Raw genomic sequence first — 20,227 nt, forward strand, 5'->3', positions numbered from 1 at the left:
GAGAGATAAAAATGAATGTGTTTATTAGTTTGTTGAAGTTTCAGAGGAGTTGGAGTTTGCAAGGAGTAAATCCTTGGACTTTAAATGTAAAAAAACCAATGAAGTTGACTTATAATATAAGCCTCTAAAAAGTCCAAAGCTTTTGCCAAAACCAACTGAGTAACAAGAGAGGACAATAAGTTGTTTCGGAACCAATAAAACTCTTAATTTGCGGTGAATAATCAGTTTAAATCATTAATGCATTTGCACATCATGTCAACATGAAATAGCTGATGTAACTTTCAGCCGAAGAACACTACAAATGTTACAGAAGCAATGCTCCATTTGGACCATTCTATCCAGCCAAGAAAGCAGGAAACAAACGTGATTTATCACAATAGAGTTAAAAGCAAATAATCAAATACGACTTACTGATAGAGATATTCTTCCTTATTTATTTATAACTAGAAAACTGCAAAAGATACTTCTACTCAAGATAATATGCAACAAAAATTTATAGAAAAACAGTAAAATTGTTAACAAATCACCGTAGATTCTCGAAAGTATTAGGTTTATTAGCATTTCACTTTTTACCAAAGATTTAAACTCAACAATTTCTCATAACGTTTCTGAACTAGTCATTAACAAGAAGCACCATCAATTTCGAGTTACAACACTTTACATCATCAACAAATTCTAACACATACTCTGTGGGTTGACACTTTGACATATATCAGCAAAAACAGAAGAGCTTAACAAAACATGAAAATACCAATACGTAGCATAATTTTATCTTAATGTATATTATTAAAGTATTAAAAAAAATTACTTTTACTAACACATCTAAGATTTTAATAGTCAAAGTTACGATAAAAGCCAAATCGTGTCAGATATTCAGGTACGGAAAGAGTATTATATTTGGTACGAGAATGAATGTTAACCGTTGAAATTATCCAGATCTGATGGATGACATTATATTCGTTTGATTAATCCCCAATTTCTTTCTTCCTTATAATTTCAATTTAATTTTTCTTCCAATTGGAGCTTTTCACTTTTACGCTGCAACTTCTCTCTCTTTCTCTCTCCTCCATTGAAGCATACTCTTCAGTTCTCCATTGAAGCGCACTTCCAAGCTTTCTCTCTCCTCCATTGAAGCCACCTTCTAAGGTAATAATACACCTTTTATTTTCTCATCTTAATTCCAATCATCGAATATTAATTTCACAATCTAGGGTTTAACTTTCACACTATCGTTAATTTAATTGTTAGTTTTAGGGTAAGGTTGATCCTCAGATCCGAAGTCAACAAGAGAATCGCTTCAGAACTAACTTTATACCTGAAGTTAGCTTTTTTCCGGGTTATCGGACTCCTCAGATCCAATTTCAGTGATAGCCGGGTTCTTTTAAGATGGATTATTGAACTATTTGGTTGTGATTATTCAAGTTATGATTGCTTATTATGAGTGATTTTGTTGCTGCAATTTTGCTATCTGCAATTTGTTTTTATGTGATTTTCTTGGAGCCTAATTTGATGATTGAGTGGTCAAATTTGGTTGTTAATGTGTTGCATAATCGAACTGAGTTTATTATATGGTATTCGAGTTGAGTTAGGCTCTAATGAACCTATGTTAAAGTTTAGTTTGCGCAGGTTGAAGTATTTGGGGTGTTATATGACATTGTCTTAAATGTGCACTATATTTTTGGTATGGTGTTGCCATTGTGCCCTGAGTTTGCTCGATGTAGTAGTTGGAGACTGATTTTGTACTTGATCAGTGTTATTTGCCAGTCCGAGCGTGTATTTTTAATCACTTCCTTGTTTTTGATGCTTTGTTGACTGTTGATTGATCATTCAGTGATATAAGATGTTCGATGATTTGGGCCTGTAGAGAGCAATATTTGATAATGAAGGTTATGTTAGACAAAACATTTAACTTGTTTATGCGGTGCGACAATGAGAACAACCTAATATCCCTTATGTCTTACCATTACTCCCTGCCCCTATCGTCGTGGTAGTGATGGATGAAACTTCTTTGCAGTTTTTATTTATTTGCTGAAACAATTATCGTGAGTTTCTTCTTGTTGTAGAAATCTGAAACACCCTTCTCTAGTAACATGAATTGTCTTTTTATCAATATACCTTACCTTGCTAAAATTTGATTAGAAGTAATGAATTATGAGGAGGTGGGTGCTCACACCTGCGGGTTTCGAGATGTAGGTTGGTGTAGTGGACAGTGTAGTAGTGAGTTGTAAAAGATTGGGAGTGAGAAACCAACCATGTATTGACCCAAATACCCCAAGCAGTTGGTCATCCTAAATTAGACCACTGTAAACAAAACTTGAGAGTTGAAATCCAAACCTGAAGTTTGCCCAGTGCTAGAGAATACGAAAACCCAATTGAAGTCAATGTGTTGTTTACTAAATTTGATTAAAACCTTAAACTCAATTGAACCCATTGAAACTGACTGTTATTATTATTGGAAGTGTTAAATCCCGGCCTAGAAATTAGTTATAGACTTATACTCATTACTTTTTCCAACTCACTTTGTTCAACTCAACTTGTTGTCAACTTGGCTTGATCTTTATTGACATGATAATGTTAGTAATAATTTGATCAAATTTCACCCGTGTGACCACATTGGCTTGACAATTGCTGTTAGTCAATAAAGCTTGAAAGTGCGATATTCGCCCTAATTATCGGAATCTGAATGAACTCAAATGGTTAAAACTGACCCAGAATAACACAAACATGACATGATCTGATGGCTATGGTTGATCACGTGGTGGCTGATTGATTTCTGTGTAGCAAGTTCTAGGTCTAAGTCTGTGATGGGATTGTGAAGATTTCTCTACTCTCTTTTTTTTATTCCCCCACTATCAAACTATAACATTTGGGGGGGGGGGGGGGCTCAGGGTCGTTGGGCTTCCTTACCTTTGCTAACTTTTTTTGCCCATTTAGATGGGGATTGGGAAGAAATGATCAAATCACATTATGTAGGATAACTTATAACTTATTTAAATGAATGTGGTATCTCCTTTTGGAGTTGGTAGTCTTTGAAAATGAGAAAGTAAAGGGCTCTTTTAGAAGTAATGTTTGTTTAAAGATGAAGTACCTGAAAGATGGAAATTAAATATTTGAACGTTTTTGAGCTATTGAAGGTAGTAAGTGTTTGGGAAACTTGCTGTTGAAATAGCTAAATTACAAATTGACAGAAAAGTAATTTATATCTATGTCTACATTTTTACCAGTCCTTTTGGCAGTAAGAGTTTGGGAAACTTGCTGTTGAAATAGCTAAATTACAAATTGACAGAAAAGTAATTTATATCTATGTCTACATTTTTACCAGTCCTTTTCTATAGTTCTTGCTAAAAATTGTGCATAAATGAAGTGTTTGTATCATCTGGGCTGTTACAGAATTCTATAACTTTTATGTCAATATGAATTGCTTCAAATCATTTCCGCCAGTTTAAGCATATTTGACAAGTTATAGTTGGAAAGAAATTGAATCTTTTCTTAAATTAATGTCACAGGTTTATGAATGTATGTGAGAAATGGGATCCCGTGGGAGGCCATTATTTGATCTTAATGAAACCCCCGCGGAAGTTGATGAAGAGATTGCTGTTTCACCTGGTGTCCAGCCTCAGAAAGTTCTCCCCTCTTTAAATTCCTGCACTTCTGATCTTCTTGTGTCATCAGTTGCCCCACCCAGCATTGTAAATAACAATGCCTTTTCTCATGCTTCTTCTGCTTCTGGTTTTCAACCTTTTGTTAGAATAAAAGAGTCCAGATTAGATAGAATTGATGATCAGAAAAGGGCTGGAGATATGGATTTTAACGCAGCCTCATTGCCCGAAGTAGGTGAAAATAGTGATAGGAAAGAGGTGACAATGGTAAATTTAGGCAATAAAAATTCTCAAGCTATCGAAAAAGAAGAAGGAGAATGGTCTGATGGGGAATTTACTGAGCCCCTTTTAAGCCAAAGTGTGGAAGAAAAGTCATCTCCCAGCAGCAACAAAGACTTAAATGAGCAAGGAGTTGCTGGTGTAGCAGTAAATAAATCTTCTTCTGGGAAGTCCTTGAAGAGAAATTCCCGTGATTCTAGTCCTGCAGATCCCAGGAAAATTCATCATGATTATTCTTCAGCTAGATCGGATGCTTTAGCAAATGATATCGCAGGTGGCACCAACCAGAATTTGAATGGAAATGTTGAACTTAATTCTTCCGTGGATAATCAGGGAGATTTAGTGCCTGTCCCTAAACAAAAGGAAGTAAAAGGAGTTGAAGCGATCCATGCTTTGAAGTGTGCTAATAGTCTAGGTAAACACAAGCTTGATGAGCATAAAGAAGCAATGCTGGGCAAAAAGCGGAGCCGGAAAACAATGTTTCTAAATATAGAAGATGCTAAGCAAGCTGGTGCAGTAAAGTCTTCAACTCCTAAAAGGCAGACTGTTCCAATACCTATCGGCACTCGTCCGGTCAAGGGAACCCGAAGTTTACGGTTATCTGCAGAGCGTAATGGAGAAAAGCAGAATGAGCAAGCGACTAAGGATCAAAATCAGGTTGATTTGCCGTGCAATGAAGAACGTAGTTCCATGGAACCTATTGATCGTAAATCTGAATCCAATAGTGATTTGAATGCAGGGCTTCTAGCTAGGCCTAGAAGATTAAATAGTTCTAATGATCTCTCGGCAGAGGGAAACATTAAGCCTAATTTGTGGAAACAACCTACTGATTCAAGGCAGTCTAAGGATCCGCAGACCCAATCAAGGAAGCTAGCTTCAAGTAGCCATGGCTCAAGCTCAGTTGATGTAAAACTGTTAAACAAAAAAAATCCTCCTAAGAGGCAACTTGTGACTAATAACCAATATCAAGATACTTCAGTGGAGCGTCTCTTGCGAGAAGTGACTAGTGAAAAGTTTTGGCATAATCCAGGTACACATTTTTAAGTATTTTGTTTATATGCACGCGTAAGAATCTGGCTGAAATCTTTTTTTTTTTTTTTTTTTTTTGTTGTTGTTGTTTATTTTACTCTATTTATCATCTTAGACACATTTTTTTGTTGTCTTAAACTTGTGGTTGTACAATTTTATTTTGCTATTCAATTTCATTTTCTAAACATTAGAGGTGATTCAATGAAGAACTTGGTATTAAATGATTTAAAATTGGTTATGCGTTCCATTATCCTTTGACAAATGGAGAAAATTATTACAATAGTTATTGCCTTGTCATTTTTTTTTGAAAAAAGGTTTATTTTCAATATCAACTTTTAGATATTTTAGAATCCCAATTCCCAAACTATCAACTGATAGTTCTTCCTAGGCCATTATATACTAGGAGTAGTTGATTGAACATGGAAAATGGAAGTGCATTCTGTAAAACTAAAAGCATGTTTGTGCACTTTTATGAAGTGACTCCGAGACAAGTTTATAATAGATATCCTTGATTCGTTTTGCAGAACAAAGCCTTTTTTTTGTTCTATGTTTAATTTATTGCTTCAATTCCTGACTCTTGATCTTTTTTTTTTTTTTTTGAACTTTTGGCAGAGGAATCTGAGCTTCAATGTGTCCCTGGTCGGTTTGAATCAGTAGAAGATTATATTAGAGTTTTTGAGCCTTTGCTTTTTGAGGAGTGTCGAGCGCAGCTATACAGCACATGGGAGGAGTTAACTGAAACATCTTCAAGAGATGCGCATGTGATGGTCCGTGTGAAATCTATCGAAAGGCGTGAAAGAGGTAACATGGATATTTCTTTTGCTATATGTGGTTTAGTAAGAGCAGCAAGTTTATACTTCTTAATGTAAAAGCAAATGTTTAAGCTGCTGGGTTGATTCTCCATTCTTTAGTGAATTAGTCAAGGATCTTAGTGCAATCTAACCAGAATAGCTACATCAGCAGTTATTGCCCAAACTTTGGCTCCTACATCATGTGTTGACATGAATCAACGCACAGCCAGGTATAAAGTATGGCTTAGACATTGGAAGCTGCACTTTGGCATGATTATTTTAGAGAAGAAAAAAACCAGGGAGAGGGAGAGTAATATGTGTAGAAATTCTACCTTGATCGTTTCTGTGTTGCCTTTTGGCTATGAGTTGTAGCAATGTTACTTGGACTCAGGTATTTGTGATGTCTGTCTAAGTGTCTGTCCGACTGCTAATTGGTGAAACTTTACTTGATTCTGGCCCAAAATGAAATGTCAAAGTGTCCTTACTCATGCTGGAGTGTTGAGGTTCCGACACGGGTACATGAAGTGAAGTGAAAAGTATGAGTAACATAGAGTGCTGGTGTCGTACTCTAGTTGATGGTAGTGGATATTTTAAAGTTTTAGAAGAAAACTTGGACCTTTATTTTAAACAGAGTATCTTATGAAGCAGTTGTTATGATATCTTTATTACATGTAGTTTGTAAATGTGGCACTTTGTATATAAATTTAGTTCTCCATAAGATTGTCTTTTTACCTGTGTTCCAAATTATGGATGGCATCCTTATATCCATTATTTCCAAAATTAATGCGTCAAACACCCAAATCTGTATCTGATACCGAATTAGCAATACTTGATTCCATGATATGTTGGTCACTTTGGTTTTTTTTTTTTTCCTTCTCTCTAGTTCTTTCTGGAGAAAATGTGTCTTTTCTCTGAAGTATAAATAATATGCTGTCGAACTGTGACGAAAAAAAAATAAAAAAATAATAATAATAATAATAATGAGGTTACTATTAGATTTCTCTGTTTATACTTAGCTCCTTACCTGTTTTTTTTTTTTTTTGGAGCTAGGATGGTATGATGTGGTGGTTCTACCTGCAAATGAGATCAAATGGAATTTTAAGGAGGGTGATGTTGCAGTTCTTTCTTCTCCAAGGCCTGGTTCAGGTTTGTCCTTATCTTATTTGCGGGTTTTTGCTTCATCTGTACATACAATATATATTTATAATTTTTTTTTTGGTGTTTGGAGCAGCCAGATCTAGGAGAAACGGTAATTCATCTGCTGAAGAACACGAAGAACCTGAAGGGAGTGCGCGTACTGTGGGTACAGTCAGAAGACACATTCCTCTTGACATTCGTGATCCTCAGGGTGCAATACTTCATTTTTTTGTTGGGGATTCTTATGATCCGAATAGGTCAGTTAAAAGACGTCAGATTTGTCTCAAGTTTATTATGCTCTGCATATTATACCATTGTATTCCATTGACCACTATTCATACACAGTCTAAAATAATCTATACTTTCTGTACAGTACTGATAATGATCATGTAGTGAAAAAGCTTCAGCCTAGAAGCATCTGGTTCTTAAGTGTACTTGGCTCCCTTGCAACAACACAACGGGAGTATGTTGCACTGCATGCCTTTCGTCGCCTAAACGTTCAGGTGAAATTTATTTTATTTTGTGTTTGGATTAGAAAGCTTTAAGGGAAAGGGAGGACAGTGAGAGTGAGATATCTATTTTTTATTTTTTGGAAATAGTAAGGGCAGAGAATAGGGAAAGGAATTGGAGGGATCCGTCCTTTCCCTTTTTATAAACCAAAGCTTTCATCTGTTTTCCTCTGATTTGGAAGGAATATAGAAGCATACTTCTTCCCTTGCTTTCTCATTTTCTCTTTCACTGTCCTGCCCTTTATCCCTTGTCCTCCTTCCTCTCCCTTTTCACTTCTCCTTCCCTTACCTCCCCTTCCCTTCCCTTCCCTTCCCTTCCTTTCATAAAATCTTAACTGAACACATTGTTATTGTTTTTGATGTGTTAAATGAAATGTGTGCTGAATGAATTCTTCAATGTTATCATAAACCAAATTTTAACTCAAATATTACAGATGCAAAATGCAATACTAAAGCCAAGTGCTGAACAATTCCCCAAATACGAAGAACAAACTCCCGCTATTCCTGAATGCTTCACTCCAAATTTTGTTGATCATCTTCATAGGACTTTTAATGGTCCTCAGCTATCAGCAATTCAGTGGGCTGCAATGCACACAGCGGCTGGTACTAGTAATGGGTTGACGAAAAGACAAGAGCCATGGCCGTTTACTTTAGTTCAAGGTCCTCCTGGAACTGGAAAGACACATACTGTGTGGGGAATGCTGAATGTGATTCATCTGGTTCAATATCAACATTATTATACAGCATTGCTGAAAAAATTGGCACCTGAAAGCTATAAGCAAAATAATGACAGAAATGCTGACAATAGTTCTTCGGGATCTATTGATGAAGTTCTCCGAAGCATGGATGAGAACCTTTTTCGCACTCTACCAAAACTTTGTCCAAAACCTAGAATGCTGGTATGTGCTCCATCTAATGCTGCTACAGATGAATTGCTTGCACGTGTTCTTGATCGTGGATTCATAGACGGAGAGATGAAGGTTTATAGACCAGATGTAGCACGTGTTGGTGTTGATACACAGTCACGAGCAGCTCAAGCTGTCTCTGTTGAGCGTAGAACTGAGCAGCTTTTGATCAAAACGCGTGATGAAATCTTTGGATGGTTACAGCAGCTGAGAGGCCGTGAAGCTCATTTGTCTCGACAGATGACTACTCTTCAGTTGCAACTGAATTCAGCTGCAGCTGCTGGCCGTTCCCAAGGTTCTGTTGGAGTAGATCCTGATGTTCTTATGGCTCGGGACCAGAATCGTGATGCTTTATTGCAAAATCTTGCTGCAGTAGTTGAAGAAAGAGATAAAGTCCTGGTTGAAATGTCTCGTCTTCTCATTTTAGAAGGAAAATTTCGTCCCGGCAGCGGTTTTAATTTGGAGGAAGCTCGTGCCAGTCTAGAAACAAGTTTTGCTAATGAGGCTGAGGTTGTGTTCACTACACTCTCAAGTAGTGGTCGCAAGTTATTTTCACGTCTTACTCATGGCTTTGATATGGTTGTGATTGATGAGGCAGCACAGGCCAGTGAAGTGGGTATCCTTCCTCCTCTCGCTCTTGGAGCAGCCCGCTGTGTTCTTGTAGGTGATCCTCAGCAGCTTCCTGCTACGGTCATTAGCAAGGCAGCTGGAACTTTACTGTATAGCAGAAGTCTTTTTGAGAGATTTCAGCAGGCTGGCTGTCCAACGATGCTATTATCTGTGCAGTATAGAATGCATCCTCAAATCAGGGACTTTCCTTCAAGGTACTTTTATCAGGGACGGCTTACAGACAGTGAAAGTGTTGCTAGCCTGCCTGATGAGAAATACTACCAAGATCCTTTACTTAGGCCATACGTGTTTTTTGATATTACTCATGGTCGTGAGTCACACAGAGGTGGATCGGTTTCGTATCAGAATGTACATGAAGCTCAATTCTGTCTTCGTATGTATGAGCATCTTCATAAAACAGCAAAATCATTGGGATTGGGTAAAGTCACCGTGGGTATAATAACACCTTATAAGCTGCAGTTAAAATGTCTGCAACGTGAGTTTGAGGATGTCCTCAATTCCGAGGAAGGAAGAGATCTGTACATAAATACTGTGGATGCTTTTCAGGGGCAGGAACGTGATGTTATTATTATGTCTTGTGTTCGTGCCTCTAATCACGGAGTTGGTTTTGTTGCTGATATACGTCGAATGAATGTTGCACTTACTCGAGCACGAAGAGCTCTTTGGGTATTGTAATAACTTTCTTTTTTAGTATTGATTTATACCGAGTCATGTATAATGGGGGTAGGATTGTTTATTCATGTTAGTATGCGCTGATGTTGTAATTCATTTTTGACAGGTCATGGGGAATGCTAATGCTCTGATGCAATCTGACGACTGGGGAGCCTTGATTACAGATGCAAAAGCTCGGAATTGTTACATGGATATGGATTCGCTTCCAAAAGAATTTTTGATAACCAAAGGACCTCCTTACAACTCTTTTTCTAGTAAGTTTTCTTCTGGTGCTAGGAGCTCACGCCCAGGTGGTCCACGACCTAGGTTATATGATATGCACGCAGAGTCCAAGGCCGGGCCAGTTTTAGATGAAGAAAAACCAAAGCATTTCTCTAATCGCAAGGACTAAGAACTTTCAATCACTGGTGACATTGATCAGGATTTCCTTGAGACATTTTTTAACCAGGAGGTCCCGGTAATTTGGCATTCAGAAGCAGCAGCCATGCTGTGGATTAAGTGGAAGCACTTGACTGGTAGTCAAGCCATTGAAAGGGTCTTGCTGTCTGTGCTGTCAGAAATAGTTGCTACTGATTTGACTACATTTTGTTCATGTACGAAACTTTGTGGAAAGAATCAAATCAGCTGAAAGATACTGATTCGTCTCTTGGCATTGTGAATTTTTAGCGGCTCTTTGCCAACATTGATGGCTAGTGCGTTACATGGCCATGAAGTTTTGCTGCATGGCAAGCACTTGCTTCAGCACAAACGGTGCATGCTTTGGTTGAACCTCTCCAATTACTTCAACATGATTTATTGGCAATGAGGGACTTCAGAGGAGACCTGTTTGTCTCGCTTTCTGGAGTAACTAATGGCAAGTATAGAGAGCTTTGATTCTGTTGGCTAGCTGCTGATGTTATTCCTCAATGGAATTTAGTGGCTTGATGACTTTGTACTCGTGCCGAGGCTGGTGGCTTCAAAGATCTGTGCTGCTGGCCTGCTGCTATACAGAGCTTGCTGCAATTGCAATTTGAGGATGCTATGCATATATTTTGAACGTGCATGGGCATTATGATCATTTTCTTAATTATCAGTTCTAGCAGGAAACTACCTTTTTTTCATATTTTTTGCATTTATCAAAAGAAATTTATAGAAAAAGTACATGATTTGTACAAGAAAATTCTACTAGTCAACAGGCAAAAAGTATGCTTGTGGAACAATTTTGTACATACACAATTCAGCAATAGATGAAGAATTCTTTCTTTGGCAGCTCTGGTGATTAGCATTTAATTAATCTTGGTTTAAAGTACTCAATCAATCAATCAAAGCCTTAATTCCATAAGTGGGGTTGGTTACATGAACCAAATTTGATTATTCCGTGTCATCCACAAAAATTTCCCTCCTCCATCCCTTACGATCCAATGTTTTATACTCATGCATTGTAGACTTGTGGCACTACTCTGTTTCTTTTTGTTCTTTCCATTTAAAATCCGGCACTACTCATGATTAAAAATAAACGTAGAGAGTTTGTTTTATGTAAAATTTAGTTTAGTTCAACAATAACAAAGTAAATTTGCATTAAATAGTTTTTCTCATCAATAATAAGTCATGTATTAAAAAAAAAAAAATCAGATTGCATTAATTAGTTGTAAAACTAGTATAGATACTAGGCTTTTGATCATGTATACTCCTACTCAGTTTCAAGTTACTTGACAATGATAAAAGGGCAAAGGGGTGTTGTCAAGCACAAAATATGAACATGTATGCATGAAAATCTGTATCGTGTTCATGTGCATGAGTTTCTATACTGATTATGCGATTCATTTTAGACACTGTAAGATACTTGGTTTTGTGAGGATATATGCAGTACATGTTAGTTTACTCTCTCTCTCCTCGACATATATAATCAAGCTGATAGTGTTTTTTAAACACGATTGAAAATAAAATTAAATCTAGAAGAAATGGATAGTTAAGTACATACGGAGTATTTTTTTTTTTTTTTTGGTTTGTTGTTTAGAGAGCCACAAGGGCGAGTGATGAGAATCGATCCCAAGATCACTTAAAATCGGGAGGAGAAATCTAACCACTTGAACTATCCCTCACTCTTAGGTTAGATAAATCTTTGTGCTATTCAAATAATAAGATAGTTTTAGAGTCATCCTAACATATGACCAATTTTATCATAACTTTTGATGAAAATCAAGCAAGAGCTCAATGCTAGATCTCTCAAAAAGTTTAGTTGTCAACAATAATCCAAAGGTCGAGATATTGGGATTGTTCCTTTCTATATTCCCAATCTTTGTTTTCATTTAAGCAGTCGAAGTTTTTTTATGAGGTGGGATACCCTTATCAATCCCTTTTTTATATAATTCGTAATCTAGGAAATGAAAAGATGAGAATAGTTACTATTTGACATAACCCAAAAGAAAAGAATAAAACCTATAGTAAAACACGAATGCTCAACCCAAAAGGACATAAACATCTTCAAAGTTTATGTTGCTTTAAAATTGAATTACACAGTATAAAAAAAATGTGATGCACAAATAAAAGCATCAAGTCACCAAGAACACACAAAAGCTAAAGGTTTTTTTTTTTTAAGAAAAAAAAATAACTTTAAAGATCTTAAATTAGTTCAAAGCATGTGTGCTGATGAGAGTGATTAAATTAGTGAAAAGTTTGAAAAAAAAAGAAAACAAGTTGACATAGGCAGGCAGGATGCAAATTGTCTGGTTTGATTAAGATGTTATGATAATTAATCACTATCATTAAAATCAATTGTGATAAGTACTGCTATAGCATAGTACTATAATTAATATTATTATAATTTTTATAATATATGCTTTTTACTATTGGTGTTTCATGAAATCCTGCATGCTTTTATAAACAGATGTTACGCCTTTTTAGGAAGAGTAATTATGATTACTACTACTGTTGTACTGTTGCAGCCTCTAATGTAGCCGACCTAAACCTAAACCTTGCCTTTTCATATTGCATTAAAGAGACTTTTTCCTCCCTCTTTTTTACCCTACTTCTAGTCTATTACAGGGTCCGATTATTTTATTTATCGACGAATTAAAGATAGTTACTACATCCATTAAAAATTAGTCGTTGAAAAGTGCTTGATTCAACATTTCATTATCAATAATTATTTTTTGATCCTCTTTTCATACAAAATCTATAATTTCAGATAGTTTTGGAAAGTAGATGAGAAATACTAAATACGTACTTCGTATGCTTTATTATATTCTATTTTATAGCCTTATTACTCACGAAGTATAAGGAGTAAATTTTTTTTTAAATCAAAGTCTTCATTTAAGAAAAATAAGTTCAAATAAAAAGCACAATATAATGATGAGAAAATCTAATGGGATTACCACATATCAATGTTGATATGATTAAATTATCACATATTTTATAGAACAACACATGCAATAACTTTCTCAAGTATAGAGTTAAAAGATTCTAATAGGAATTAGAAAAGAGATAACAAGGTTAAAATATTAGTCCGCTAAAAGATTTTTTCTCGGAGGGGATGCTTAGTTTGATCCAACTTTATTATAATGCATAATTGCATACATCAAAACTACATTATCCATTGGCTAATGACAGTAAAGACGGTTAATTGCAGCTTAAGCAATTTACAAAATACTTCGTACTCTTTTTTTTTTTTTTTTTTGAAACATACAAAATACTTGATCAATCCCTCTTATTCAAAAAATAATTTTATCTAATTTTTTTAATTATTGGACTAGCACATTTTTGTGAAAGAACACATGCAATCCATTGCCCTTGTTTTTTTTTTTTTTTTCTTTTTATTTTCATACAAAGAGATTCTGGCACCTTGATGGTGAAAGTAAATGTAACCCTTAAGTACAGACAAAGCTTTACCACTTTTTTCTTCACAAAAAAAGATCAAAAATAAAGCACCAATTTTAAAGAGGGGTTAATAATTAAAAAAAACAAACATACCACCAAATACCAAAATTAATATTCTCCCCCAAAGTCAGCTTTTTTTCATTTTTCATCAGAGATTGTCTTTCTTTTTTCTCTCTTTAATTCTCATCTACCCTTTTTTTTTCTTCTTTTTCCTACCTTGAAATTCTTCTATGATCTCCAGTTAGATAATAAATTACAAAATAACCTTCTTCTAAAAAAAAAAAAAAAAAAGAGCTGCCAAAAGTTAAGAATCTACTACTACTACTACTGTAAAGTGGCACTGCCTTAAGCCATCCTTCTGTGTTCCACCAGCTTTTTTTAATCATATCATAGCTGGCTTTGCTGCTGCTTCTTTTGCTGTTTCTTTCACCTCATCTGAATAGCCCCAGTATGATGTAATATACCAGTGTTATTGGTAGAGCTATCAGCATTCCAAATATCACCCTGCATTTTGATTTCAAGCATGTTAGTGGTTTACAAGATAGATAGTCCGGCTAATTGCCTAACAGTAGAATAGGGGCGATGGGGCAAACATTTGATAAGTACTCTTAAATCTTAATCCATTTTATTGTTTTACTACACGTTAAGGGTATCTCATGAATATGACAACTATATGTTGTTTTAGGCCAAAAAATGTAACACAATCACACATGATTATGATTTGAGGATAGGAGGGAGAGAATTAGTACGCTGTGCTGAGGATATCGGGATGGACATTGTACTCCTTAGCGAAGACAAATGGTACGATTCCTTGAGGTAGAGCAGCCTGAGGATCAAATCAAACAATATGAGCAGTGAGCTACATTACATTTATATATCCAACAATTCACCAAGGAAATGGTTGCGAGTAGTATGAATGTAATTCTAATTACCTGTACTATGGCAATGTGTAAGAGGGTTCCTCTTAGCCCAACTGCAATGGACGCAGCTGCCATGACAGCCGGTCCAGTGATGAACCTCACTGCCGCTGCAAACGTAGCCACAGAATTCCCACAAGCTATTATCTTCGGTTGCAACGCCATGAACAATCCTACAATTCAACTTATTCAGTGAAATTCCACCACTTTTACAGACACTTCATTATAGATCAAACGATGTATTCGTAGTCCATAAAAAATTCATAATATAGCCTTGAAAGACTTCGTTCTTATCACCTAAATGAAACTTGCTTGATATTACTTCTCCTTGTAAAATAAACTCGAATAGCCTTTATCTACTCGTAACATTTTAAACTAATCAACCTCAGCTAAATGACCCATATTAATATTAACTTTTCCTCATCGAAATAATTTTTCTGGATCCCATATATAAATTGCAAGTAAAGAGTTATAAAGAGGCCGAATGATCAAATCACGCTTAGAAGCTAAAGAGTGGAAAGGACCAAGCAGTGTTTACCGAGACTGAACATGGCCATTCCTAGCCCAGCATCCGACAGAATTTTAATCGAACTCGCAACAATCGCAGGCATTTCAACATGCCACCTACAAATTATACCAAAAATCAGCCACATACATTCATAATTTTGACATTATGATGGTTACCATAGATTATGAAATCCGGTTTTCCAGAGTTACACACCTAAAACAGACCAAGGACCAACAAAGACCAATAAGACTTGAATAAGTGTTAGGGTTCCTGATAAGTTTCCTCCAAACCATGATCAATATGAGCCTTGTCATCACACTAGCCGGAGGCATACTAGTTGCCTTAGCTTCACCCTGAGCAGCGGCTTTGGGCCGTAGCTCAGTCGTTGAACTCGAACCCAGCTTCGACAGTGTGGGACCATCGACTTCAGGTCCATTTCCACCATTTTTATTCCCAAAGCTAAACTCATCCCTTCCGTAATCATCATAATCTACAATATGGTAGAAATTAACCCAATATTAATGTAATGTAAAACCCATTAATTAATGAAGCATTCATTTATACCAACCAACAATATATTGCTAAAAAAACACCAAATAAGGCCAAAATCTTGAACAATCATAGAATCATGCTTCCTAATACCTCAACATTTTGAACAAGAAAGAGCCAAATTACTACATTATCCCCAACATAACTCACCAAAACTCCCGTAGATTATGGAGAGATTTAAACAAATTATATCAATCCAAAAACACATGAATAAACTCCCAATAAATTGAATCATTTAAAATAAGGAAAACAACATAACATAAATAACAACATCAACAACTATAATATACTTCCCTAATAACTATAAAAATTAAAAATTACAACACCAAAATCACATGAAACCAAAAACACCCAATTAAAAAATTTAAAACAATCAATCAATATACATAAAACAAGCAACATTGAAATACCAACAAACAAACAAACAATCCAATTAATACTCCATACAAGTACCATATCATAAAACATTAAGGAAAGTAAAATAAAAAGATGCACTAATTTAATCTAATAAATAAAAAGTTTGAAAGTTAACCTTTAGTATTAGGAAGCGCTCCATGATCATGATTAATAGCATTATTGTTAGTAATAGTATTATTATTGTACCCACCATTGGCACCTCTAAAAACATGTAGTCCTCCTTCAGAAACGGGCGAAGCACTTGAACTCCATACAAACATATGAAGATCTTTCCCACCACCAGCACCGTCCGCGACAGTAGCACCACCACCACTTTTCTTCTTTACACCACCGGCAGCACCCGACACCGCATTTGGCCCGGCTGCCGGAGAAAATATCCCAGCCGTAGGCGGTGCCGGGTAACCGGAACCACCAGTACCACCTCTAGCCCCGAATGCAGGAACCCCGCTACCAATTTCCTCATCGAATGCAACATTTCCGTAATTAGAAGTCCTAGGACTAAAAGTAGTCAAACCCTTTCCATTCACAAAAGAGTAGAAATCAGTATGATTAAAACTAGACCCTCTTGGAGTCTGATTCCTTGAAGATTGCAACGAATAAATCTCGGCATTTGTCAAATTAGATGGTCTTGGTGTCATGGAATTAAGTCCATGAGAATGTCTAGAAAACACTTCGGATCTTGAACTAGTCGATTTCCGAACTTTAACATGAATCTTCCCATCCTCTCCAATGGCCGCCTCGGTTTCGAGGGGCTCCTTCCCATCAAGGGATAAGATGTCGGAATCAACCTTGAATGAAATAATCGAACCAGCAGAATCAGGGAATTGCTCTGCAATCAGAAGCTTAGCACCTCTGTATTCAAACAAGAACAACATTAATGTGTACCAAATTATACACTGTAGTACCACAATTTGCACCATTAATGTTCCTGAATCATCTCCATACATACCCTTTAACAGGGGAATCCCCATTACAAGAGTGTTTGGTAAAGTCGAGAGAGAAAACAGGGTAATTGACCATTCTAATGAGCCTCTTGAGCTGAGCTTAGACCAGAGGAAGAGGATGAATAAAACGATGAGTTTTTGCAGAGTATCTGCTGCAATGAATCTGTAATTCATGGCATAAGGGTCGTTTGTTGAGATGAAATGAAATGAAAGAAGTGGAACAGCAAAAAGTGCAACAAATCTGTTGATTCCAGAACATTGATCTGGTGAAAATATTTTCCACCATTTTACAGAGCCATAAGCTAAGATCATTGCAACATACAGTGGAACTACTGCTGTTAAAACATGGTATAAATCTATCCATTTTATCATTTTTGTTGCTCTGTTTTTTGGGTTTTTTTGTGGGTTTTTCTGGGGTTTTTGAGGTGAAAAAGATGAGATTTTTGGTGTTTTTGAGAAAATGGGATTAACCCATTTGAGGTGGGGGATGTAAGGATGAAGAAAATGTGCCGGAAATTCGCCGGAAAGTTGATTTTCCGGCGAAAGATTGGAGCTTTAAAAGAGGGAGAGAACACAGGGCTCAAAAAAGAGGAGAGAGAGAAAAATGGTGTTGGTGTGAGATGGTGGAAGCAAAGGAAAGTGAAGGTGTGAGTATATTTATGGAGGGATTGGTTGTATGGCAGACAAAGAAATTAAAGTTGGGTCTTTGTGTCTTTTGCCAATGCCATGCGTTTTTTATTTACCAAAAAAATTAATAAAAAAAAATGAAAATTTTAAATTCTGGGATTGGGAAAATAACAAAATATCTAATGGTGTTGAAGATTGTAAATTTGTTTGGATTTGGATATTAAAAACTCTATTCAAATGAATACCAAAAATAGTGATTTGCAATTTGCATGGTGTGATGGAGTATGGAATTTTTGTCTTGGGGGCATGGAATGTGGGATCTTGTACGAAATGGAAAAGAAAGGAAGGTTTTTTGTTTTTTTTGTTTTTTTTTTTTTTTTTTAGAAAAGGAAATTTAATTTTGGAATATACTCCTACATATTTGCAATTTTGGTGTTAAATAGAGATAGGAAAAATAAATCACAAATTCTTATACGTGGCTAAATGTTTTTTTTTTTTTATATAAAGTGAATTAATCAAATTAAATACTCTGGAGTATGTATATCATGAAATTTGAAAAAAAATTATAAATTGAAAGTGGATTAGCAAATTTTAGAGTTCTATGTAAATTATTTAGGTAATGTTCGTTTAAGAAAACTGAAGTGAAGTAAATAATGAATTACGAGTACTAAAATACAAAGTAATTTTAAATGACTGAAAGGAAAATAAGTTCAAAAAAACAGAGTCTTAGTGAGTCATTTAAGTTTGGGTTCAATTTAAATTCAACTTTTTGCTGTAAGAAGTCTAAACTCTAAGTTATGGAGTATACCATTCAATTTTTTAAAAAAAAACATGTAATATAATACTATGATTAATTTATTTTATATATTTTTTTTTATAAAATTTAATATTCTTTAGCAATTATTATTTCTATCGGTTTGTCACGTACTGCCAAACATATCAAATATAAGTTACTTCGTATAAACATTCTAAAAAGAAAATAATTTTAAGATTTTCCATTGAAGCCAATTGATTAGATTATTGGTTTAAGTTTGTTTCTCTTCTCCATTATTAGCTTTGCAATTATGGTAAGCATGCCTTATCATTAAAGAAAATTTTTAAGCAAAATGTAGTTAATTAGACCTAAAAAAAATAAAGAATTTCAAACTTACATTAGATGTTTATAAGGTTTGGACTCAATATTTCCTAGAACTGGACCTGGCAAAGTACTGTCACAACTCACTTTGTATTAATTTAGCTATTATGGCTAGTTATTGAAGGCTTTCAAGACGCACATTTATTATACAATATATCTTTATTTTACCCAATAAAAAAAAAATTTGGATTTTTGATCGATAATTTATATTACTTCCTTCATTCTATTCCTTTACTAATATTGAACAAAAAAGGTTATCACTAATTAATAGCAACATTTTGACTTTCACAATTGTAAATGCATAATTTCAACCCTTTATATTTTAATAATATAAATCAACAAATGAGGTCAAATAAGTAAGCAAAGTTGCAACTAAAAGAGAACCAATGAGGTATTAATTAAAAGCGGGAGTTACTAAGAGGAGAGCAAACTCCAAATGTTCCACTCTTAGAGTGTCATTTCACTTAGCTTGCATTGGTGACGTACACAAGACAATTTGCATTAGTTGTATAAACTAGAACAGCAAAATCACTCTATAATATATATATATATAAGAGTCACATTATACCTAAATATTACGAAGAGTATAATCGTTCGGATCATGCAGTTCCCTCATTGAACAAATTATTTGTCCTTATTTCAATTTTTTTCTTCTTCTTTTTTTTACAGATAAGCAAAAGATACATAATGGACTGCAATCTCATACAACTATACAAAGCAATTTGATCCGAGTTAGGCCTTGTTTAGTTCAATTTATTTTTACTAATTTCAGAAAAAATAAGTCCAGATCAGATTATCATTTTATGTGCAATTTTTTTATCGTTAAATATCTTTAATTTCGTCATGAAAAAAATTATGAAAATTACATATTAATAAAATTTGCATTATTACGAATTTAACAAGATCCCACTTAATATATTTTCATATTAATAAAATTCACATTATTACGAATCTAACAACATCTCAATTGATAAATTTTTTCCTTACAGATTATTGTACAGTTAAGGTCAAAGTTTGGTCAAATTAGACAATAAGATCAGACCAAATCAGATAAACAAAAATAAGGTGAACTAAACAGGACCTTAGTGGACAATACCCTTCAATTACAACTCACCCTCAAAATATCACTCATGGAGATTGATCCTACGATTCCCGTATTTCAAAATGAGTACTCGTTATCGGGGTCTATACGTATCGGGACGATGGGGATTTAAGGGGAGAAAAGTGTGACTTTCTGCGATTGGGAAAAGACGAAAGGAAGCCTTCTTTAAGCACATTGCATGGAAAATAGAGAGAAGGGAAAAAAAAAAAAGAAAAAAAAAAGTGTGTCTTTCAAAAAAAAAATACGAGTAAATAAATAAAAAATAAAAAAAATAAGTTGCGTTTGTAAAAAAGTGACAATGAAATCCCGGTGAACTTCAAAAGAGATTCTCTACTTTCTGCAAATGTAAACCCACCTTTTTTTACACTTTATAGGAGACATTTTTTAAACATAATCTGATTTGTTTTTCTGCTTCTTTCTTTTTTCTTGTCACTTAATTCCTTTGACTCAGAATTCACTGTCTTTGATTAATTTTATTATTATTTTTTTTAATAAACACAAACATATTTTTTTTTTTTTAGATTGTTCTTATTTTCTCCCACTTTACATGCTTGAAAACAATAGCAAAATTTGAATTTATATAATTGATGCAAAGCACGTAGTGTTTAAATTTAATTTTATA

General features: G+C 34.9%; 2 protein-coding genes across 2 annotated transcripts; one reads left to right on the plus strand and one right to left on the minus strand.

Annotated features, from left to right (window-relative positions):
- The first annotated feature begins 991 nt into the window (after nucleotides 1-991).
- LOC110711763 (probable helicase DDB_G0274399) lies at nucleotides 992-10,799 on the plus strand. Its single transcript, XM_021890182.1, has 8 exons — nucleotides 992-1,146; nucleotides 3,507-4,908; nucleotides 5,520-5,708; nucleotides 6,749-6,844; nucleotides 6,930-7,092; nucleotides 7,209-7,338; nucleotides 7,779-9,545; nucleotides 9,658-10,799. The coding sequence occupies exons 2-8, from the start codon at nucleotides 3,528-3,530 to the stop codon at nucleotides 9,940-9,942; spliced, it is 4,011 nt and encodes a 1,336-aa protein (XP_021745874.1). The 5' UTR covers nucleotides 992-1,146; nucleotides 3,507-3,527; the 3' UTR covers nucleotides 9,943-10,799.
- Nucleotides 10,800-13,396: 2,597 nt separating this feature from the next.
- Nucleotides 13,397-18,038, minus strand: LOC110711538 (probable auxin efflux carrier component 1b). Its single transcript, XM_021889951.1, has 6 exons — nucleotides 15,913-18,038; nucleotides 15,045-15,321; nucleotides 14,862-14,947; nucleotides 14,339-14,496; nucleotides 14,156-14,232; nucleotides 13,397-13,910 (listed from the first exon to the last, which is right to left on the minus strand). The coding sequence occupies exons 1-6, from the start codon at nucleotides 17,111-17,113 to the stop codon at nucleotides 13,838-13,840; spliced, it is 1,872 nt and encodes a 623-aa protein (XP_021745643.1). The 5' UTR covers nucleotides 17,114-18,038; the 3' UTR covers nucleotides 13,397-13,837.
- Nucleotides 18,039-20,227: the final 2,189 nt, after the last annotated feature.

The sequence above is a fragment of the Chenopodium quinoa genome, unplaced genomic scaffold (genome assembly GCF_001683475.1).
Source record: "Chenopodium quinoa cultivar QQ74 unplaced genomic scaffold, ASM168347v1, whole genome shotgun sequence".
NCBI lineage: Eukaryota > Viridiplantae > Streptophyta > Magnoliopsida > Caryophyllales > Amaranthaceae > Chenopodium > Chenopodium quinoa.

Coding starts and splice junctions, on each gene's coding strand:
- LOC110711763 (XM_021890182.1), top strand. CDS start 3,528: ATGGGATCCCGTGGGAGGCCATTATTTGATCTTAATGAAACCCCCGCG. Junction 7,093..7,208: donor GATTCTTATGATCCGAATAG/GTCAGTTAAAAG, acceptor CTTTCTGTACAG/TACTGATAATGATCATGTAG. Junction 7,339..7,778: donor TTCGTCGCCTAAACGTTCAG/GTGAAATTTATT, acceptor CAAATATTACAG/ATGCAAAATGCAATACTAAA.
- LOC110711538 (XM_021889951.1), bottom strand. CDS start 17,113: ATGATAAAATGGATAGATTTATACCATGTTTTAACAGCAGTAGTTCCA. Junction 14,497..14,861: donor AATGGCCATGTTCAGTCTCG/GTAAACACTGCT, acceptor GTTGAATTGTAG/GATTGTTCATGGCGTTGCAA. Junction 13,911..14,155: donor CCCGATATCCTCAGCACAGC/GTACTAATTCTC, acceptor ATCAAAATGCAG/GGTGATATTTGGAATGCTGA.